General features: G+C 32.7%; 1 protein-coding gene across 1 annotated transcript in view; it reads right to left on the bottom strand.

Moving 5' to 3' along the window:
* Positions 1-25,258, bottom strand: part of LOC123707498 (nephrin) — a 354,939-nt gene that overhangs the window by 144,898 nt on the left and 184,783 nt on the right. The window contains exons 4-5 of the mRNA XM_045657591.1: positions 16,917-17,125; positions 8,071-8,184 (exon numbers count right to left, since the gene is read on the bottom strand). Of these exons, the coding sequence (XP_045513547.1) occupies positions 8,071-8,184; positions 16,917-17,125 (323 nt within the window). The remainder of the gene's footprint in view (positions 1-8,070; positions 8,185-16,916; positions 17,126-25,258) is intronic.

The following is a 25,258-nucleotide window of genomic DNA, read 5'->3' on the forward strand; positions in this document are numbered from 1 at the left end:
TATATAGTAAAGTTTTTTGTACGTTTTTAAAAATGATTAACGACGAGCGACAATATTATATTACAACAACAAATAATTATTAGTTACATATGAATACGACTCGTTAATAGAGCAATTACCATAAAATACTTGATAGTCAATACTCAATTAATATATAATTCATAGGTTACAATCGATTTTATATTGTATTTGTATTGAGGCCGTGTATAGTACGTGTGATGTGACAGTTATTATTTCAACTGTAATTGAAGGTAAGCGGTAACGCACACGCGAGCCTTTTGGCAATGTGAGTATGGACCGCGGAATCACTTAACACAGGTGAGTCTTTTGCCCGTTTGCCTCCTATTATATAAATAAAAGATTTTTTAAATTATTTATTTAAAAATTAAAGCGGCGCGACTTTCTGTTAATATCATCTCCGGTCCAACAGATGGCGCTTACTAGTATAAAAGCAATCGTCTAACGGAAACTTTGTCTTGTTATTTTTTTAATGTAAAAATGTGTAAGGAAGTAAGGCAAATCGGAATATGTGACGATTTAATCAGTGGTACTCAGAATCAATCTTTAACTTGTCATGCGTAACTGCAGAAGTTTCGCCTGTGTGGAGGTCATGTACTTTTCAAACCATTTTGGGATCTCTCAAATAAAAATCCTTAAAATCACTCAATTTATATAAAACCATAGTGAATTATACACTGATGTGAGCCTCAGGATACCTAATGGTTTTTATACTGTACAAAACATTAGTTTTTGTATTTGTCGCGTTCATATAGACTTAGAGATACGGCTTTTATATTTATATATGGTATCATAGTATCATCTGTGTAACAGTACAAACTTAAATCTCCAAAATTTCCTGTTCTAGCAGTAAAATTGTTTAAAAAAAATGAAAATCAAAAGTTTTTATTTCAAATAGGCCTTTGCAGGCTCTTATGAAACAGTTGCACGGTTCCAAAAAGTGGGTCTCATGGAGAAGAACCGGCAAGAAACTCCATGGACACTCTTTTCAACAATGGTTTAGCTTACAAAGACTCGGTTACAATAGTAATAATCGGCTTAGAAGTTTATATAATGCAAGGTATACAGAGATTCTATACAATGCAAAAGAAAATTGAGTTTTTACTATTAGTGTAAAATGAGATACACACACTTGCACAGCGCAAGTTGTCAGGGAAGCCGCACATGCAGAGATGAATTAGCGCCATACATCTTTATCGTTAACATAGTCTTGGATTTTATAATACGTTTCGGATTGGATCAATAATGAACTTGGTTAACCCTTAAATAAAAATTACGAGTACAACTGAAAGACTTAAGAGAAAGTAGTAACGTGATCTGGGAATAACAAATTTGTAAAACAACCCAATTAAATGTAGTTACAGTATGGACTTAAAATAAAACCATGTCAAGTTTGACAAATATGTCAACTTGTTTCTAACAAACAAAAAGTACCTCGGTATTCGGAACGAAAAAATTTAATGATTACGACGTCAAGAGTACGTCACAATGTTATAATGAGTTATTAACTTAACTATGCGATTTTAAAATTACGGAAAATATTGTACCGGGTAATTTTTCAGTTTTATAATTAATTAAAAGTTATATCGAGTATTATTTTTAGAACAGGGGCAAGAAAGCGGGCAGGAGGCTCATCTGATGTTCAGTGATATTATATTTACATCTAAATCGAATTGGTTCAGAAATAGGTGGGCAGCTGGTTTCGCATAGTGATGGTGCGCGACAGAAACTGCCTTAAAAACGCTCAGTTTTGGAAATAAAATATTTTAACGAATATTTTTTTGTATTTTATATACGAGTAAATACATCCAATAAGTAGAGCAGCCTAGTCCTTTCAGCGTAGGACTATCATCTTTGAGGTCATAGGTTTCATCCCCGGCTGTGCACCAATGGATTTTCTCGCTATGTGCGCATTAAACATTAGCTCGAACGGTGGAAGAAATCATCGTGAGGTAACCGGCTTGCCTTAGAAACAAAAAAGTCGACGGTATGTGTCAGGCGCAGAAGGCAGATCACCTACTTGCCTTTTAGATTTACAAATGATCATCAAACAGATACAGAAATCTGTGGCTTAGACCTAGAAAAGTTGTAGCACTATTGATTTTTATTTTTTAAGTACATCCAACGGCGTTATAACCAATTGTGAGTTTTTACGTTTCCTTTCGTTTAATAATTTTGGTTTGCCCTCTATGCTGAACATACCGTTAATTGTAACATTACTACTATAAACAATGCATAGGCTCTGAGTAGTGAATATATAACTCGTTATACTCTGGGTCTAATGAGAAGGGCACACAATTGCACAATTGTCAGCGGCGAGAGAACAATTATTACAGGAACATTGGAAAAGGTCTGATAGATACTTTAACCTTAACATGGAAAGTTCACTGTTCAAAACACTCACGAAATAATTGAGATTAAACACTCACTAATAATAAACAAATATTGACAAATTTAGAAGCCAATGAACTGATACAACAAAGTTAAACAGAAAACGAAATCAAACAAGGCGATCGGTCGTGTCAAAAATATAACTCATATAGCGATTGATCTGAGTGTCTGTAGATAGAACTAGTATTTGTTCGTGTACAACTGGGGACCGAAGACCGAATATCGTTATGTAATGATTCACTATTATTTATATCAAGAGCTAGCTCATAATGTAATAATTTATAAGTTATTATACTCGTTATTATAAATAAGAAATCTGTATAAATAAAATTGATAAATTATATTTAATTAATATAACATACTTCGACTCGAGTAATTTCTTTAAAAAAATATGTTTATTATGGAATATAAGATACAGGTATCGATAATTCCACATCATTAAATTTGTATTTGTATTAGATTAACTCTGGAAACTCTGAGACAGAAAATGGAAATAAAATTGACCGTGAAAAGCCTCTTTTTGATAGCATAGCAAAATGTTCCATGTGTCGGTTGCTAGAAAAATAAATTGGCTAAGTAAAAAAACATAGTAACGCGAAATGATATTCGCGGAGGCTATGTATTCGTAAATCGAAAATTGATCACTGTATTATAATAATTACAATTTTTAATTGTTGAATGTATGTTATATTGTTAAGTACATTTTATTAGAAACAACTTCGTCATGTTATCTACTAACTATTATGTAATTTCGTAACAAAATTCAGCACGGACAAAATGGCAGCTAACAGAATTTCACACGAGTCTCGCTTGTAAGATTTGCCTTCAACCACTTTACCCAAATTAAATCACTGTGTTCGTTGTGCGTCCAATCTAATTCAAAGTGTCAATGGATTCAATTTGGATTTGAGTTTCTCGAAGTTGCTGGGGCATGCATCTATTCATGAAATCGGTTAGCACATGCTAGTTCGGGCAAAGTTAGAGATTTTATGGCCTCACTTATTCTAGGCATGCCTAACTGGTCTCACAACTTAAACGAATTAAGCTTAAAACGATTTGTATTTACGACATAATACAAAATTATTTCAAAGTTCATTGACAAGTAAAAAATGTTATAATTTATTTTGAAGCTATTCGTTACCCATAAAATGCATATATATTATGATATAGATATATGAGAACAGTCACTATCTCAATCAAAATCTCAATTTTGATTACATTTTAGCTAATCCCTTCGTTTCAATGTTTTTTAAAGGTCGTATGGAAAAATCTAGATTTTTTACGTTATTAGTTAGCGCAAATAACACGCAGAAATATCTATGTAACAGTTCAATTTCTACTTATTAGTTACGATTCTGCTTTTGTCAATTGGAAGCCACATCTTCAAGTGTTAATTTGTACCTGAACAAAATGCAATTTCGCAGAATACCAACGCAAGGAAAGTTAACAATTTTAATGAGTTCTCTGTGAAGATTTAATTGTATATTTCGTATTGACTGAAATCTTAAATAAGACATTATTTGGGTTTGATAAATGAAATTAGTGGAAAAAAACAATATCAATGAAAAATATTACGTGTTGAAAGGTATTTTCTTGGCTGAGAATCAACGTAAGAATAAAAGTAATTTCATTAAAAAAACCGCCTTTAAGTATAAACATAGATACACTACATATTAAGCACAAATTGGAAGTCTAAATAGATAATAATAATTCCCAAATGTTGTACAACTTATCGCATAACAGTCAAACGCGAGACAGCCTCTTTTTTTGAAGTTGGTTAAAAACTATTTATTTTACATAACGGGACAAACGGACATGAGTCACCTGGGCACTCAAACTGCTAGAAGGCTCCCATCAAAAATCGCTCGACGTTTGTTGTTCCACAACTGGTTGAACTAGATGGAATTTCGTATTCTGAACCAATGATTGAACAACTCCTGTTCGTAGGAGTTGTTCAATCATTATAATCTACTAGACATGATTACAGTAAATAATCCAACAAATTACGAAAAATATCATAATTTCTAAAATGTAGACTAAACATAATGTATCTATCCATAATATATTTAAGAAGTGATTGCAGTGTTGAGAATAATCAGGATACGCACACACATATTTTCTTCAAAAGCTTTTGTTCTAGTACGTAAATATTAACGATTAACGGGCTGTGGGTATTAAAGTATTGAACGACGCCTTTAAAAATCAGTACCTACGTAAGAGTACATCAATGGAAAACTGCACTTTTAGAAAGATGATATTCTTTAAAAACCCGATCCCTCATTATAAATACCGACAACTTCTGCTAAACGATACTGAATTTCATCTCGATTCCAAAAATCAATCGAACCAGCTTTCGCCTTTTCGTAATTACGACTAAAGCAGGTCACGAGCGTACTCCAGTGCTCAGAATCAGCCTAAAAGCAATAATTACGCCAAAATGACGTTTATGCCGAAAGCAATAAGGACTACACTTGTACTGCTTTTCCACTCCGATAAACAGGCAATGCTTATTTAAATTAGATTTCGGTGTTTGCGCAAACACGCTGCTGAAATAATGAATTCGTTCATGTTGATATTTTATTTAACGGTAATTTTGTGGAGTACATATGTGTTGAAGCTATTGCGGAAAGTTTTAGTGTATTCTACGAAAAACATGCAGTTTTAACTGTAGCTCAGTTCAGAATATAGCAAAAACAATTTCAAATTTCAATCTCACATTAATCTTATATTTGAGGGTGAGCCAAGGCAAAGGACACATACACTGCGCCAGCTATTTAGTATTTACATATATATATATTATATTGTAAGACCTTTCGGCGTCACTATCAAGTATATAATCATACACTCACTCACATATTTATTATAAATATAATATTAAATATATTTTATATCTCTTTTGTTTTAAACAAGCCTCCACGGAGAAACTGGAGTCAGATCAATTTTGTCACAACTATATTATGATATGAATAAACTTTATTATTATTATTACACCGATTAGTATTTTCATACAAATTTACGACACATTCGCATAGCTGAGCAGTGTTAAACAAATACGTATCTTATAACATACAAAACATATTTGAAAACGGCCCTCTAATTAGACAAATTCAACCTCGATATATATTCTCTATAATATTGAATTTTCATTAGCTCGCCTATTAGTTCTCTAATAGAATATGTGTTATATTGAATTAGAACAATTAATTAGTGATTTTGTTTAGTATTGCGCGAATTAATTGTTATGCCGCGTTCATTAAACCATACTGTTGAATTATAACACGTTATTATTCAATCATTATAATTGCATTGTAATTTTATAATTAATTTTGTATAAAATTTTATTACACTGATTTATTGTAAATCAGTTTGTTTAATAAAGATAATATAAGCTTTAGCCGATTAAGATGACACGCACGTGACACCTTTCAGTCCTTTTCAGGTATCACTGAACTGATACTACTGATAGATTTCCATCGCTATCAGGGTGGTGCGAAAAACATTAAAAATTGACATATAAAAACAAGGCTTTTATATAAAAAAGTACAGTCTATAATATAAAGTATTTATAAATATCTAATTACACATTAAATAATTAAAATAATTAATTTGATAAAAATCCGAAAATCGAATTCATACATATTAAAAAACGCTCTGGTTAGGTGTTATTGAATGGACCATTTAAAATGTCGGAATCTAAGAAAAGAGCGAGTAAAAGCTAGTTTATAATTCAATTTAAAGTTTTCTATAAATTTCATTCGATTATAGTTAAAATTCAAATTGACAAGGGTCGATTTGCATAATCGAGAAATTGATTGGGGCCATTTCTTAAAGAGCAGATGAAAAAATAAATTCTTGAGAGGGGAAATGTCATTACAATGAAGATTTGGGGAGGTTCGCGAGTTTATAAGCACGCCACCTGTTGCCCTTGGATTCAATTTCTTAAAGAATCGTTTGACAGATAAATCAGCAAGATGACTTAGAATTACTATACTAATTTACTTTAGATTACGCAAGATCAACGAAGCTTATTTTAACTATCATTTTCATCTCAAACAGAATAGTCTTACATTAAACAGTCAGAGACTAACTGTAAGAATCCTATAAAACATTCTTTGCTTAGAGAATACAGTAATTTACAAGTACTAAAGAAATATTTTTGCGGCACTTATTGTATTGTTATTGTTCATACAAAGTATAAGAACAATGAACTATGAAAATACTCGTGCGTGGGCACGCTGAAAAGCACGCGAAACGTCGGAAAAAAATTAAAAATTTAGAATTATGTAAATAATTCATAGCTTTAATCCGTTCAAAAAGTGTTTTTCTTAATGTGTAAAAGCTATTTTAACAAAAGACAATAGAATGAACTATGAACTGATTAGAATAGCTTACTGATCATCATATATGGCATTCTTTTAATATACTGAGATGGGTGAAAAAGAATGCTGTTAAACATAAGAACCTCAAGTTATTGTATATTTTAAATTGCCTTAAATAATTTTCTAGGCGCTGGTAGGTGGCTGGTGAATTTTGTAATTGAGATAATTTAATATGTATTTCTAATAATAAAATTAAATGTTCATTTAACAACAATTCATTATAATGTGTAAGATTTGGGATAAAAGTATGTGTCAGCTCAGCCATATAATAATAAATTCCATAAATATATATATGTATGCAAAATTTAATTACATTTTTTAATTTTTGTTTTGTCTAGTTTCAACAGTGACTCAGTGAATGAAATGTGCAACTACATATAATAGATCTCCAACAAGCTACATATATTGTATATAGAATATTGGAGCTTCCATATAAATTTAACTTTTAATTAACGATTAAATTATGTGTCAGCTGGCAGCATCTAGTACTTATCTCTGGTAATCTAAATAAATAAATCTACAAATATTATGTAAAATCGTAATTTGATGTCAGTAGAATCAATGCAAGGATTCCTTTTTTGTAAGTGCGTCACCTTACATTTTCTTCGCAAGTAAACCATGAAATTCCATTAAGTAAACTGTCAAAAACATCCAATAACGCTTACAAAGTTGAGACTTGTCCCTGTTTTAATACCTTCCTACCTGCAACCTATTTTCCTTCGAAAAGAAATCTTTGTACTCAGAATAAAAGCATTTTCATGTTCTATCGAGCTGAGCCGGGCAAACATTTAGTATCAAATACGATATTCAAGTGAAACTTCTTAAAACTAGGTATAAGAAAAATATTGGGCAATCGGTAAAGGTTGTTAAATACTTTTGGTATTTGGACTTTTTAGTTTCTTTTAAAAGATTAAGGTATGAATTTTCTGTATTATTAATGTACTACATATAACAGTGGGTTGTATTCTATGAAATAAATAAATGTATAACTTCCTTGATATGAAACAAACTTGATAATGTTAAAAAATGTTTTCCCGTCAAGACATAAATATAGTTGTAGGCAAATATTACTTTCCTTCTGGAGTAATTTCATATAGATTATATAAGGTTTCTTTGAAAAACATTCTTTATCTCTGATCTAAATTTTTCATCTTTATAATATTAGTATGAATTAAAAAAATACTGGTCCGATTTGAAAAATATATGCCTTGTGAATCGCACGCAACAAAACTTTATTATATCTCCGGATATAATAAAGTTTTGTTGCGTAACTATAACCTACCTCCAAGGACTCGACACGTCAACAGCACATCGTCTCCTTCTTCGTGAGGTCCTAGGGTCGTAGTGTTGATGACCCGCCCCCATCGATCCACAACCACAGGCTTTTCTGGTGGCACTGAAAAATAAATTACCGTAAACATCTACAATTTCAACTTATCGATTAACTTTATTATTGCCTATTATGTTGACCTAAATTAGTATTTAGCTAATTCCTTACTGGGAACCACAAGTTCTTTAAATTCAAGTTTGGATGGATTTGTAGATAATAGTGATTGATGGGTTTGATCAGAATGTTGCATCTTTCCGGATACGGTTAAAATCGTCACGTATTTTTTTATAGAACAGGGAGCCAACTCTCATTAGGCTCATCTGTTGTTAAGGGATACCGCCGCGCATGGACACTCTCAATACCAGAGGGCTTACAAGTCCTTCAAAAAAAGAGCGTACCAATTCTTGAAAGGCAATGCACTTGCGAGCGGGCTATCACATCCATGGGCGGCGGTATCACTTAACATCAGGTGAGCCTCCTGCCCGTTTGCCTCCTATTACATAAAAATAAATAAAAAAGAATTGGTTCGGAAATACTTCAGTGTGCTGTTGGTTCCACGTCGTGGCTCCACACGTTGTTATGCACACATTTAATTCTTAATCTGTCTGAGTGAAAATACAATTAATTATTATGTATAAAGCCTATGTGCAGGAATAAACACATTTTGATTTCTGCTCTGTCCAACATAGTGCATGTTCTCCTTCATTGTACGAGTGTTAATTGCATACATACGTAAGTGGAGTCCAAACGTCTCACATTAATGAAACAACTCTTCTATTATGTGCATCCTAAATACAACTTTTATCTCTCGATATGAGAACAAATATCCTATAAGTTGCACAGCCTTGCGCGACAAAAAATCTAGGACATTGGAAGTTGTAGAATACCAGAACTTGCGGTTTACTCTTGACAAGTTTTTATTCAACGCTTCAATACGTTGAACGGATTCTGTAAAAGTTTATAACGATCGCACATAAAGTTTATTCAAACGGTGCAAAATAATCCGTGTGAACATATTGTTACGGTTTTGTCTATTTGATTTTACGATTTATATTTTTAGAGCGGTGTTAGCCAATAGTTCCGTGATCTTTGACTATGCATATGATTTTCTGTCTGTCATGAAATCGAATAGATAGAGAAAACCAATGGCGCTGTAACCTTTTAAGGTCTAGGCCTCAGATTTTTGTATCTGTTTTATGATCATTTATTATCTTAATAGGGAAGTAGGTGATCAAACTTCTGTGCTTGACGCACGCCGTCGACTTTTATTTTAATTTAAGGCTTGCCTTGCAAAGCCTTAATGCGCACATAGAAATAAAGTTCATTGGTGCACAGCCGGGGATCGAACCTACGACCTCTGGGATGAAAGTTGCACGCTGAAGCCACTCGGCCAACACTGCAAGCGAAAGCCTAAATATGACTAAAAATGATCCAACAAATGTATACATCTAAGACCAATGGGACCAATATCTTTTTAATCATTTTTAAACATATAAAACTTCTGACTTAAAAAATGGTTAAAATATTTTGTTTAACTATTATTCATACTAGTAGAACTGATTAAGTGTATTTATTTGTTTATAAATCCTAAAATATATAATATGATATAAAATATGCTTAAAATAAACAAGAATACATAACTTCACACACCTACATATTCACATTAATTATATAAGTACATAAAAAAAATAAACTAGAGCCATGTAACCAAACCTTAATTAAGTGTAAATATTTTAGTGACTAATTAGTAAACAAAACGTAAAAGTTAACAAAAAAATATTAAAAAATCGCGATGATTGACACTTGAAACCAATATGAGCCCTTTAGTTTTTACTACACTTATAAGTTGTATTTTAACATGCTCGTTTCCGATAATGTTCAATAACATAAGTGTCTTTAGATTTATGAACCAAGATAAGCCAAGTTTGAAAGTTAAACTTCTTTATCGGCGTTGGAAAAAAAGTTACCGTCACATTTCTCGGTTACGCGTCTTTTTCTTGTCCTTACCACGGATGATTCGAAGAGATTAGAAGTGATAACAAAAATATATAATAACGGCAACAATGATAGTAACAATTCATTATAATGAATTAAATTCTGTAATAATCTTAGTAGTAATAAGGTAAAATGAAATAATTGTATTATTTAAATTCATGTCTATGATAATAAAAGCCTTTTGTTAAACTTTATCCAATTAACTTTATTTAACCAATTTCTGTAAAGTTGCATTTAGTAGATAGATAGTAGTAGATAATGTTTCGAAAAATAAGGTCATAAATAAGTTTCACTTCTTACGTGTGTGCAATTACACGCAAATATTTTTTTTAGCGTCGCAACGCCTTCAACCTATAATTTGTCCTCTTCAAACAAAAAGCTTTATTTAAATATCTCCATCTAACTGCCACCGAACTGAATTCTAGCAAGGATAATATCAAAACTCAAAATTACGATATGTAAGGAAGGTTTAGTATAATTACCAAAGTTATCATTAAATATATACCAATAACATTGACACACTAACCTACTTCACTGTTTTTTAAAATCATTGAAAAACAAACAAATAAAAAAAATCATTACGCTAAGTAAAATTATTCCTGAGCGTGGTACCGTAAAATCGGTCAACAGTACATCATTCCCGAGGGTAAAGAATTGAACTGTGGAACCGGCGTCGAATTTAAAGCAGCTGAAATTGAATGATCGAATTTCAATAAAGAATGAACTAGCGAAGCGGGTGTTAAAAAGCGCCATCCAATTATGGCTTGAGTGGCCTGGGTGTAATTACGCTTATGTCACTCATTAAACGTTAAGAAGTTAATTTATAACGTCACATTGCTGCGTACGTTTCATTTCAAAATGATTTTCTTATTGTTCCCTTATTGGCACAAATAGTTTGTATTATTTTATTTTCAGGGATAAAATATTTACTTTTATTTATTATAAATTCTGTCACACCTCTGAGCGGGAGCTCCTTAGTACCAGCACCTTCCACTTGACTGCATTCAACGAAGAGCGATTCGAATCGTCGACGACCAGTCACTTTCTGTGCGGATTGCACCTTCTACCGCATTTGCCATGGAGAGTGTTCAGAGGAGTTGTTCGGTCTCATACAACTTAGTTTCATTTTCGGACGTCAAGACAAAATACCATCTGTATCACCTCGACGTCCGTCGTTTCACAACTGAGCGTTTTGCGTGCAAAAACTGCCCTAAGGCAGTTTTTGCCACGCACCACCACTATGTGGAACCAGCTGCCCACTAAAGTATTCCCGAACCAATTCGACTGAGTGTACTTAAAGAAAAGAGCGTACCAACTCTTGAAAGGCTGACAACGCACTTGCGAGCCGTCTGGCAATGTGAGTGTCTATGGGCGGCGGTATCACTTAACATCAGGTGAGCCTCCTGCCCGTTTTCCACCTATTACTAAAAAAACAAACACACTTAAGTGCCTTAATATTTACGAGTACTTTTTAGTTAACGTTGTATTAATCGTGTCTTGAAGGATTTATCGTATACAATTGAAAAATCTGACGTCATTTAATGTAATTCACTTCACTGACTAGCAATTTTGTAAATATGTTAAAACACTACAGTGATTACCTTAGAGTTTTAGATCGCTAGTCTTTGTTTTATAAATTATGAAATTGAAATGATCATATTACGCAATCCCCAATTAATGTCCATCTCACATCCCAAACTGATCAAAGTTTAACAATCGAATTTATGTTAAAACTTTGTTTATAATCCATTAAAGAAATGGTTATTCCGTCAGAGTTGTTGTTTTTCTATTAACTTCTCGTTTAATATAAGCAACTTTCGATCAAATTTTATTAATTGTACCTGTAGGGTTTGATGAGTTTTGGAAGTTTTAACAACTGTAATTTATTCGTTAAGTTATTATGTATTCAGATCAGAGAGCAGTGTTGGCCTAGTGGCTTCAGCTTGCGACTCTCATCCCTGAGGTGGTAGGTTCGATCCCCCGCAGTGCACCAGTGGATTTTCTTTCACATTTAACATGAACGGTGAAGGAAAACATCTTGAGGAAACCGGCTTGCCTTAGACCCAAAAATTCGACGGCGTGCGTCAGGCTCAAAAGGCTGATCAACTACTTGCCTATTCCATTAGCAAATGATCATGAAACAGATACAGAAATCTGAGGCCTATAACGGTTGCAACACCGCGCCATTGATTTTTTATTTTATTTTTATTATGTATGAAGATAGATATTCAGCTTCTTATAAAAATATCATAGTCATACGTATAGTATTCATAAGTTATCGGCTTTTAAAGATTTGTTTTTATTATGTATGTAATAATAATAATTTTTTTTACATATTACATAATAGAAAACGAATTTGGATATAAAGATATTGATGACCTGAATCAAATCAAGCCTTTTATCATAATGTTTAAAATTTGTATGAGAAATATAGCGTTTACACGTTACAGTAAAAATAATGTTTGTCATATTAAAGCTTTCATTAATTAATATTGAACAGAACTTATCATTAAATTTTAGTGTATATCCAAACAATGATTTGACTAGATAAAAAAGTGGCATGTCAATTTCCAATTAGTCCGTGGAAAATTAATTCATACGATTTTTATTCACTATAGTTAATGTTTCAGCCGAAATTAGAGGGTAAAGTTAGATTGGACGAGCCCACTGTGTCGAACGTAAAACCCAATTGGGCTGTGACGTTTAAACGTGGCGCACCGAACAGTCCACCAAATAGACAAACATAGATTTTAATTCCGCATGGGAAAATCAACCTTATGGCCTGTTAGATATGATGTTTCTTGGCATAACATGTTTTAAACAGTAGTGCTCGTGCTAATAGAACCTTAGTTAGCAATCACCTGGTTGTATCTAGCTGATTAATTGCATTTGGTTCATCCCATATTATTGTATTTGGTTTAAAGGAGATGAGCAATATTGATGAAGATTTGTTTTATTAAGTTGGATTTAATGAATTAACGGAACTTACTATATAACCTACTTATATGTTCTATATATATATAATTATTATGGTTGTTTTCTGATTTAATAATTTATATATCCTATGCTGATACAGAAAATATTCTAATAGTGCAAAATAGTGTTTTTTTTAAATATGAATGAAATGGATTCGTCTTCAATATTTTTTGGAAATATAATTGCTACGCACGGGAACTGAACTGGTAAACACCGAAAAAAGTACCAAACTATGATATGAAAGTAATCGAATTACTTCTTTTTTAATCGATCTGAGAAATTTCATCAAATTTCATTCAAAAGCATTGTATTTTTTCTTCTGATGTGTGAACTACATAAAAACAAATGAGGCATACATATATTCCTTCATGTAACATTAGTAACAGTAAGTGTAAAAATGTATATGACCTTAGTTTAAAATGCCATGAAAATGCTAATAGCTTCCATTCCCGGCGCCTGAAGGTGAGAGGCGTAGATAAATGTCAAATAAAACAAAGAAAAAACGATAAATTACAGGCACAATACGATTATGGACGGCGTTTATTTCATTTGGGTAAAAATATCGGACTACGAAATTTGTAGTATTATACGGGTTTGTTGGTAGCTAATACTTAAATCACGATAAGTCTTTTTTAAATTAGTAATTTGTTATTCTAAAGTAATGAAAAACCAAGACCCAGACCAAGATTTGTCAAGCGAATAGTCATGTAGGTGATCAGCCTGCTGTGCCTGACATTTTTGTCTAAAGCAAGCTGCTTTCCTCACGAATTTTTCCTTCTCCGTTGGAGCGAATATGCACATATATACAGTAAGGTCATTGGTACACACATGGGATTGAACCTACGATCTTAGGGACAATAGTCGCACGCTGAAGCCACTAGGCCAATACTGCTGTATTCAGTACATATTAACCAGTTGCTGGGACCATTTATTTATTGCTGGTATATAGATGTGGATTCCAACTACTAATGTTTCCTTAAGTAATATACCACTTAGGTTACAACGCCAAAATCTGCACTTGGAGTATTTTTTATATTAATTACTTTTTTATTTATTCAATATTTTATTGAAAATTTCCAATTAATTTCCTAAACCAATATGTATTTTTACTTTTATTGTATATTTATTAGTTTTGATCATTTATCGAGATCAAAATTTGGATACATTTAGAGTCCGGTAGGGAAGAATGGACCAGGCAAATTCCCGTCTTCGTTACATTATTACAATATCTATTTTGTTTGTAGGTTATATGTGGATGATCAGCGTTCTATCTCTGACATATGTCGATTTGCATTTAAGACATGTCTGTTTTCTAATTTTCTTATGTACTATACGAGCCTGCCTGGACATATATATACAGTATCTTTGTTTCCTTAAGTTTCAGTTAGAATAAAATATTTGACCTAAAAATAGAACTAGTACAAGACCAATTTATAACCCAAATGAAGTTACAGCACTCGAGCATTCGCCGAGTGTAATAATAAGCTTTAAAGCTCGCATTTCAGCCATACCCATAAGTTATGTGGAGCTTCCTTAAGCTACTTAGGGTGTTTGCACATGAGCACGCAGTCAATTTTAAACTTTCGGTTTTTCATTATCATCTAGCCATATATCATTTACGTATAAATAAGTGTATATTATTAAAATATAGTATATGTTCATAAGTACACCTTTAAAAAATTACGAATTTTAATTTCGTACAGTTATTGTAGTTTATAAATGCGATAAACCTGGACCTGGAGGGTGAGATTTTGAAGACGCTAGATAAATTGTTGCGTTGGATTGTCATTAGCCAAACGGACGTCGTATGAACTCATGTTGTCAACACATATTGAACTAGATACGCTTTTGACCAATCACAATCAAACGGAGCTATCCTTTCGTCTATATACAATTTTATTCTCTGTATCATTCACAATGGTGAATGGTAAATGTACATCGTCCATCGTTCACTGTTGATCGTTCACTATTCACCGTTCATCGTTCATCATTTTTTTTCATGTTATAATTTTTATGGATGTTTAATACTTTATCTTGCAATTTATTAAAGAAAAGGACAATTGAGTGTATTGATTGTGTAACATAACATTGTCAATATACGAGTGTTACCAGACCTAGGAATTGAATTAGAAAAACTTCAACAGGCCAACACCGTGTTATATATTTATCTATACCTTCAGTCTCATTTAACTTAGCCCGTTGATTTACGTAAGTTAATTAACGTTGCCAAGTTCACCAGCCGCCTTACACTCATATATCTGCCGTGTACAATACTGCACCACATTCCGAAGTCGAACCAAACAATTAAGCCCGTGCTAGTTTATGAATACGTATGAATTCCAATACACGTACCGCGTAATTTAATGCACTTGAGAACTCATTGAACTAAAGTTATATTGAGATCTTATAGAATTGTTGATTAATAAAATTGTTCAGGGAAATGGAGTAAAATGAACGTAGGTATTTGCGGTATTTTTTTATATATGCTGTCAAACATCATATATTAGGTCCTTACATATGAAATTGGCGTTTTGTATAGGAGGAACAAAAAGTCGAATATTTTTAAATATAATATATTTAATTAATCAAAGTATGAACCATTGTTTTCTTTGCACTTTTGCCAACTCATAGGTAGTTCATTGATCCCTTTACTAAAAAAAAACAGTCGGACGGGAATCAATAAAATCTGTGAAGGCGATTTGGACTGCCCCATCAGAGTTAAATTTTTTCCCTTGCAAGAAGTTGTCCAAATTTCGAAAAAAATGGTAATCTGTTGGAGTAAGGTCCGAGGAGTACGGAGGATGTCTTAGACATTCCAATTGAAGCTCTTCTAATTTGGTAGCCGTCTGTTGTGCAGTGTGTGGTCTAGCGTTGTCGTGAAGTAGCAGCGGCGTGGAGCGATTGACCAGCCTAGGTTGTTTAGCCGCTAGCTTTTAAATCGTGGTTTGCAATTGCTGACAGTAGACCTCAGACGTAATAGTCTGGCCAGATTTGAGAAAACTGCAATGAACAATACCGGAACTAGTCCACCAAACGCTTTGGCTGGCTGGATAGGATCCAACCATTGCGCTGAGCGCTTCCGATTATCGTAAAGAATCCATTTTTCATCACAGGTAATGATTCCGTTTAAAATACCTTCATAATTGTGCCGGTTCAGTAATGTAACGTAGCAGTCGCCACGCGTTTGCCGGTTTGCTTCAGTCAATTCGTGAGGTACCCACCTTTCAAGCTTTTTAATCTTCCCAATTTGCTTCAAGTGAATTAAAACAGTTTTATCACTAACACCGCAGCCTGCAGCTAACTCGGACGTAGTTTGCGATGGATCCGATTCCACAATAGCCTTCAATACTTCATTATCAACTTGGGTCTCAGGCCGTCCACGGGGCTTGTTCTGCAGGTCGAAATTTCCAGAACGAAAACGTTGGAACCAAAAACATGACCGCCATACACATCATTCACCCTTCGAGTCGTTTCCGCAGCACTAGTGCCACGGCGGAACTCGTACTCATAAATAATGCGATACTTTAAGTTTTCCATTTTATAAAATGAGTGACGCAAACAGAAAAAACAGAAGAAAAAAACAAATGAATGACGGTCATCGAAGCACAAATACATGAGTAAATTCCTTACCAAAGAGGAGAACATCGTGATTAAAGTGGCCAGTACGAAATACGCCAATTTCATATGTAAGGACCTAATATTAAAACGATATGTAAGAAAAATGGAAATATGGCATTTGGAAATTCCATCAGAGTTTACGAATGATTTCTGTATATTACTTAAGACATATTAATAAAAATGATATAAACAAATCTAACGGCACTTACCGACAACAGTAAGGTTGTATCTAAAGCTAGTGGTTTGTGTATTCCGGAAGTCAATACGACATCTGTAAACGCCTTCATCCCGCCTCTTCACATCCCTCACAAGGAGAGAGGCAGGTGGGGGCGATGTCGAAAAGTGTGCGCGAGGTCCGAAGACTTCTGGCGCTGACCAGTGGCGGGCTTCTGAAAGATGCTTGCCGCGGACGTCGAAACTGTAACAATAAAATATATATTTTAAATTTCCATTCCATTCCAAGTTTTGTCCAGAAAGTTCTAAAGTTCTGGGGATATCTTACATACATCTATAAAAGTTTTTATCAAATTTATAACTCCATTGCTTCTTTACAAAAAAAAATCGATATAAGTACACCTGTATATAAATCTTCATCTACTTTAAAACATTCTTCATAATCAATTTAATAATTATTATTATTTTATACCTTAATCTGATTTAATAACTTTTATTTTAATAAAATTTGAAGTAATAGTTTTATTTAATCGATTACTTAGAACTATTTAAAACAGCAAACTTGGGTTTTGTCTAGTTTTCGTTAGCCGAAACATACATTGTTTACATATCGAATCCAAAACATCGCTATACCCCAGGTGCCTGAGCTGTGGAGGATTTTTACGATAAATTATTAAATTAATTCATAAAACATAAGCGTTGTTCAAAGCACTTTTTTATGCGCTTGTACCTAACATATTACCCCGTTGAGTGATTTGTCATTACTCTAATATGATCTTTATGCAAAGTATATAAGGGTGAGAATTCTGTGAAGTTAGATGTTTAGGTCCTGAGGGATATTAGGGCTGTGATGGAGCTTCCGCGCGTGACTCTTGTCACCTCGGAAATTTTATGTTGAAGTGTAAGGTAGTGTTGGGACGTGGTCGCTTTGAGGAATACTAGATTCAGTAGAAAGGTTGCGTTGGCAAATTATTTTTGACAATTTTTTCAGAGTGCAAACGTATTATTTAACCTGTTGGTATATATATGTTACTCTATTTTACGTGAGTCAATACACGATGTAATTTTGGAAAACCATTTAAATAATATAATATTTATAACGGATTAGGAAATTTCTTAATATATATTAAGTAATTTAAAATTAACTGTCTGTAAAACATTAAAAGTTCAAAACTTAATATAATATATAAATACAAACAAATATTTGGGAAGTAATTTCGGACTCTCCTACACGAAATCTATCTAGTTTTTCTGTCAAAAAATATGTTAATATTATATCGGAATTTTAGTATTGTCGTTGGACTAACGTTACTGTCAAATTTATAACGTGTGGGTAGAGTCAAATTGCTATAGCAAAATCGTCCCTCTTCAACCCACTTTCCGGTATATTTATAACTTTTTATATTTAGATGACAATTGCTGCCAGTTGAATAAATACATTATTGACGAAAAACGGTATAATAGGTATAAATTAACTTGTATAATCTTCGTTTATAAACTAAAAAAACTGTATTCGACCAATAAAATCGTTTTTCATTATAAGTATACACGTTCCTTCTATCTACAAGTTTCATCACGTATTCCGATCTCACCCAAAACGATGAAATACTCAAGACCTTTGTCAATTCGCTGCTAAACTATTTTAGCATTGCCCATTTCTCTGACGAAATATACCTCACTTAAAGGAATCTTCTTTACAGAAACGACTTCACTAAAAATTATGTATTATTTATTATATGTACTTAAAATTACAAAATGACCACTCATGACATCATAAATAATGTTTTATTTTTAATTATTCACACACATTCTTTTTGATTATACTTCATATTTTCGTATACATTAATTACATACGTTTATACAAAATATATGCAAAAAAACGATTGCACAGTACAGGTGGTACTAATTTTTATAAGGCACACATTTAACAGTTATACCCATAAGGGAACAAATAATACAGGAATACTGGGAAAGGTTAGATTGATAATAATATATACTTTACCTTTCACAAACTAAATAATGATTTAGGATTAGATTCAGGGAAATTTGACAAATTAAAAAACAATGCAAAAGAAATCGTCTAATCAAGTGATTCAAACTAACAATTAAGAATACTGAAGGTTTACAAGTTTTACTTGACAAACATGGAGAATCTCACCTTCGTTTTCTGAACTTTATATGTATATATACATATATGTTAACATATGTATGAGTGTTCCAGTAGTTTAGATTTACAATTATATGTTTTTATATTTAAGACCTGACAACGTCAGATATAGTATTTTATTCAAATATCATAAACCATATTTCCTTAATCCAGTCAGAGCTAAACAACATCTTATATTTATTTATTAAAACAGCGGAGTGTCGCTCAAATTGCAAATTTAAACATGACGCATGAATTCTTCCCAGGCGACTATTTTTGACGTAACTTGCAAAAGTCTTGCTTTATACTCGCTATTTTTGTGCCAGGAGACGAACAAAGTTAAAGACGTTTTATTTTTAAAACGAAGGGTTGCATTTGTAAGAAAGCGCTCTGTAAATAAGCAACAATGTGAAGTGTAAAAAGAAAATGACATAACATCAATGTTTTGTTTTTCGTAGACGCTAAATTGTGTAGATATTACGTAGCTCGTAAGCTACGAAGCTGTAGCAAGTTACTTTGCTTACTAGTTACATTAAACTATAAATTGTATGGTAATACGTTAATATCGAAGTACTTTCTAAGTAGATCTTAGTATCTCGTGAATTGGAAGAACTAGGGTTTTTTATCATTATAAAAATGTGGTTGTGTATATCTGTAGCCCTAGTAGCCATCCTAGTAGCCATCAATACCATCCACATGATCAGCCAGATTCGTGACGGAGAAGCTAAACTTCTGTGGAGTGTCTGGTCTGCACTTTACTAGAAAGGAACTTTATTAACTTAAGCTAGGTCTAATTGACTTGGAGTATCTTTTAATTTAACTCATATATTTGACAATTCTGTCACAGATTTTTTTCAGCTGTGATCTGTGCTTTGGTTTATCAGTTAGCCCATGGTTGTCTCCATGACAGTCGCGAGTTTCAAATCGCATCTGTCAGTTAAGTAAATCAATATGCTTAACAAAATAGTCCATATGGAACATAAATACAAATATTAGAAAACTTTACGAGCAGATTTAAATGAACATGTAAGCTGTCAAGTGTTAAAATTCATTTCGACATGTTATAAAATATTTTTATGTTCGATGCTTCAACTGCCCTTTGTTTAATATTTCCAGCTCCACGCTGATTGGTAATGACAGGCCGATTATTTTTGATATTCTGTTTGTAAACGTGCATATTTTGAATTTTTGGTACTGTCGACAATATTTAAAAGTATATGTAGCAGTACTGGTTTGTACTTTAGTTTTTATATTACACAAACAGCCATTTTTTGCGTGGAAACATGAAGGTGTATTTAAAAGATCTAAGCGTTCTTATGGAATCGATATTTTTTCTCGATAGAGAATTTAAATAAAATAATTAAGAAATATAAAACCCAACGTAGGGAAAAAGCATCCCTCCTGGTTTGCAGTTGCTTATATAGACATCTTTTACTAGAAGTAACTTCTAGTAAAAGAATGAAATGGAAATGGACAGGACACATTATGAGAGAAGATAAAGATAAATGGAGGAAGAAAGTGACGGAATGGCTTCCTCGCTATAACAAAAGAAAACGAGGAAGACAAATAAAAAGATGGGAAGATGATGTACGAAGAGTAGCTGGTCCTATGTGGATGCGTAAAGCTAGAACCAGAGAAGAGTGGAAGCCCTTAGAGGAGGCCTATGTCCAAGGACAAGCTGTTTAACAAAAACCAACCGGCTTGCCGATTAATTATTAGTATTTTTTAATTTTTAATTTTAGTATTTCACGTTTCTTATGTACTAGTATAAAAACTACAGCAATAAAGGCTTTTACTATTTATTGTTATTATACATCTACCGTAATCCCTTCATTTTTGTGCCGGTTTAGTAAACGCAACGCAACGCAATAGTCAACGCGCGTTTGCTTCACATAATTCAAGAGACCTTTCAAGCATTTTCACCTTTACAATTTACAGCAAGTAGATAATAATACAGATTTAACACTAACACCGCAGCCTGCAGCTAGCTCACACGTAATTTGCGATGCATACGCTTCCACAATAGCCTTCAATTCTTAGTTATCACTTATTACTTTGGTGTCCGGCCTTCCACGGCGCTAGTTCTACTAGTCGAAATTTCCAGAACGAAAACTTAGAAAACAAAAAGGCACTGTGTTTTCTTTTACGACACCACCACCATACACATCATTAATCCTACGAGACATTTCTGCAGCACCGGTGCCAAGATGGAACTTCGTATTTGTAAATAACGCCATATTTCATGTTTTCATGAAAATGAAATGATACTAGTTTTCGAAAAACAAATGCACGAGTAAGTAGCTGTTAAAATTTGATTTTGGAATTTATTTATTTATTCATTTGGGAAACAAACAGATACATCGCTAAAAGTATAAGTCAGAAAAGAAATATAAACATAAAATTAAAGCATTGGATATATCCACAAAAAGTTTCACTGATAAAAAAAGGATATATTTGAAGTCTAAGTGGCCAGTACGACTAAACGCCAATTTCATATGTAAGAACCTTATATAATTTCTGAAAATCAAAACCCATTTTTTTTTAAAACTCAGTCTAGTCTTTATCTCTGTCTGACAAACTGTATTTATGCTGTGATGAAAAGAGAGAAGCCGTTTTTTGAAAACAAGGAGGAAGTTCTTAAGTATGAACAATAATTAGAGTTCATTATCTTGTTTATACTGCATTTAGACGAAAGACGTCCATACGATGCTCATTCGACGTCACTTTTCCGATGACATAACAATACAGCTGACATACTCTCAATTTGTAAATTAATTTTAGTCTATGAAAATATACAATCTACAAAAAGTTTTTAAATTATCAGCTCTGGTATGATATTTTCAGTAATAACGTATATACATACGTGAAGCTACTAGCAATTAGATATCTTATTCAAATTAAATGATTGATTGTTACCCGTGTTTGACCGCAATCGCAACTGACATGAACTTATTTGTGTTTCTGTATTTAAAGAACCTTCAATTCAAGTTTATCTTTAAAAGATTTGAATTATTCTCCTATTTGCGATATATTTCCAGTTAAAATTTACAAATTTTCTTTAAATTTTACCATTAATCACTATAAATTATGTACAAAAGTCTATCACGAATATTTCTTATCTACTTATCAAAAATATTATGTAGGTTCATATGTTATTCTTATTTTAATATCATTGATAAAAGACAATCATGCCAATTTAAATGTCTGACATTCCAGATCACTCTCCAAATTTAAAACATTGAGTCATAAAATTTACGATTCCTTTTACGTCCTTCATAAAGTATTTTGCTGATAAACATTATAGTATGGTGTGAGAAAGCACTGTTCATAACGTAATAGCCAGGGTAGCGATACACGTCCGGGTCATAATAAGCCGGCAAATAACTGTTCATTCCAAACCGACACGTAACTTATGACTTGGTATAGATTATAAGCAAAGGCGGGTTTTATAGTTATACATATAGTCAACGTAAAGTTAGCCTATAATTATTGTTTTGCTATTTTATATTTACGTTGACATTGCCATTTCTAATCCAAACACCACACAAACTGCAAAGCGAAGAATATTACACACAAAGGTACATATTTGGGGTTACAATCAAGCGCCTGCTTGAGGATTCGATTGGAATCTCTTCGAAGTGTATGGCCTATACATGTCCACTTGCGTCGCCTGATGTCAAGCTAATCTGGGTTTCTCGGTAGCGCTTCTATAGAAAAAAATACGGCGAAGACAACGAAAGACTATTTCTTGAAGTCGCTGCGAGATGTCTTTAGTGACCTTCCACGTTTCACATCCATAGAGCAGCACAGATTCTCACAATACACGTATTATTTATTTATTTCCATATGTTATGGAAGAGCTGGGTCAAGTTATGGGTAATGACTTCAAAGGGATTCTTAAATTTAATATATTTTTAGATTTAATTTATTTTATTATTATTAATTACTTAAGATGTCATGTGGAATATGGTGTAATAGTTGCAGCTCCTTACAAACGTTCTGTAAAACAAAAACTTGTCGATTACAAACAGTGGTGGAGAGTTTATTGAAATTATTCGTTTCTTCCGTTCTACGCCCTTGATTTGAGAACTGGCAGTAAACTTAGAAGCATTTTTAATACTTTTCTGTTTTTGACGTTCATAAGTGAACATAGAATAAAAGATTATGAATATGAATTCTTGACCATGTGAAGTCTATTTATAAATTCATTAATATGTTTTAATAAGATATGTAAAAATCTTTGTGATTATTCAAGATTTTATACACTCACAAACTTCTACCAAATATTAATATTAAATGGAAAAAGAATCGTACAGATCTTTAAACTATTGTCTTATGTCTTGTCCACATGTATACACGAGCCATAATGGTGCTGCTAAATTATGTATGAAATAGCCTTCAATCGATCCTACCTCGGACTCCATCACAGTTCTCACCAAAGCAATTTAATGTTATTATGGCATCGCTTTTTATGTATGGAGTTGAGATTCTTTTATATTTAGTATAATTATAAATAATTATCTAGAGTCGCTAGCTCCCTATATGGTCTCAATTATGCATTTTTTATTAGCCTCTAATCTGTGCTTGATATACGTAGATTTTTATATCTAAGATTTTCCCTTGATGCATGTTACTTGCACTCACAGATAGAAAGTTGTATTGGTCCTCGAAAGGGATGTTTTTTTTTTGTTAATTAAGGTTTAAAACATTCTATGCTATTCGCAGTTGTGACCCCTAAACCACAGCCCCAATAATAATTATTTTTTAACATCGTTTCTCAAGTTTGTCGAGTTTGTTTTAAAAGGAGGTTGCAGTCTGTTGAAAAATAATAAGTACAAAAGACTCGTTAAAAATAGTTCGCTATGTACATTGTACATATTATTATAATTTTCCAGTGACGGAGTCGCAATACTGTTTATTTAACTTCGTGGGTCGCGACATAAAAATTGTTGAGAAACGAAGTTTTATAATATAAGACGTAAAAGTAATCATAATGTGAACAAATAATAACTATTGTATCAACACGCGTTGAGGATTAAACTCAATTGTTCTTAAGAAAGTACTTTATTGTTCTTCTACACACAATATTGATTACATTACAGTAGGTAAATATAATATAAGGTAACCTAACATTGAACTGTAGGGACGACAGGGTCAATCTTTATCTCTATACACATATATCAAATTCTCATGTCACAATGTTCGTTACCATACTCCTTCGAAATGGCTCGACCGATGCTTATTATTATTTTTATGCATATTCAGTAAGTCTGTAAATCGGCTACTATCAAACCCCTAAGTGATAAGGTAGGTCCACCCCAAAAATGGGCATAGGTTGTTTTTACGGAACTAAAATAATGTTTTCTGGAAATAATATACAGGGCAAAACGTTTGCCGTGTCACCTATGTTGTATGTTTATATATATAAACTGTTTTACAGATGTATTACATAATACGGTTACGACTGAAGTAGATTAAACAGCTCTTTACTAATTAAAGTTTCTAAAAATTGAGTAAGAAAACCATTTAAATGCAAAGAGACGTTAACACATTCAAGCTATTTCGTAGTTCGATTCCCTTTGGGCACATTTCCAGTCGTTTCCTCCGATCATTACACCAATAGAAGTTAACATTAATTGGCTAAATTGAGAAACTTGTATTCGGATAAAATGGTGAACTTTAAGTTTCCAAAGATAATATACTGGAAGCGTTTTATTGAAAGAGTTTAGATAGTATAGAGAGCTTATTTACACTTAGATATTTTACCCTAAACGTGTTTTACTCAATTGAATGATTTGTGTGCAATTAGCATTTGCGTCAGTTAATTCATGAAATATGAACAAAATTTAAATTTTAATTCTAAATTTTGTGTACCCTCTAGATACCCCAGGCAACCCATCATTCCATATGTGTCTTCTTTCCGGAGAATTCGATGCTGGGCCTAGATATCTTTAGTTGTTCACACTTAGAAATCGATTTTCGTTTTGGTTTAATAGTTTTATTTTGTTTCATTTATTTTTATTATCTTTTCCCGTATTTTATGTTTGCCTATAAGTGCTTGTCACATTAAAATGTTTTATTGTTCTTGTATCAATGTTCCGAGCGTTGGCAAGCTTTTATAAATAAATAAATACCATAGCGGCGAGTCAGGCATAGTTGACTCTTATCGCATAAATGTCTTTTGTGTTAAAAATAATGTTTTTTGTAAAATAAATGTTTTTAATTTTATGA

The sequence above is a fragment of the Pieris brassicae genome, chromosome 3, assembly GCF_905147105.1.
Source record: "Pieris brassicae chromosome 3, ilPieBrab1.1, whole genome shotgun sequence".
In the NCBI taxonomy this organism is placed as follows: Eukaryota; Metazoa; Arthropoda; class Insecta; order Lepidoptera; family Pieridae; genus Pieris; species Pieris brassicae.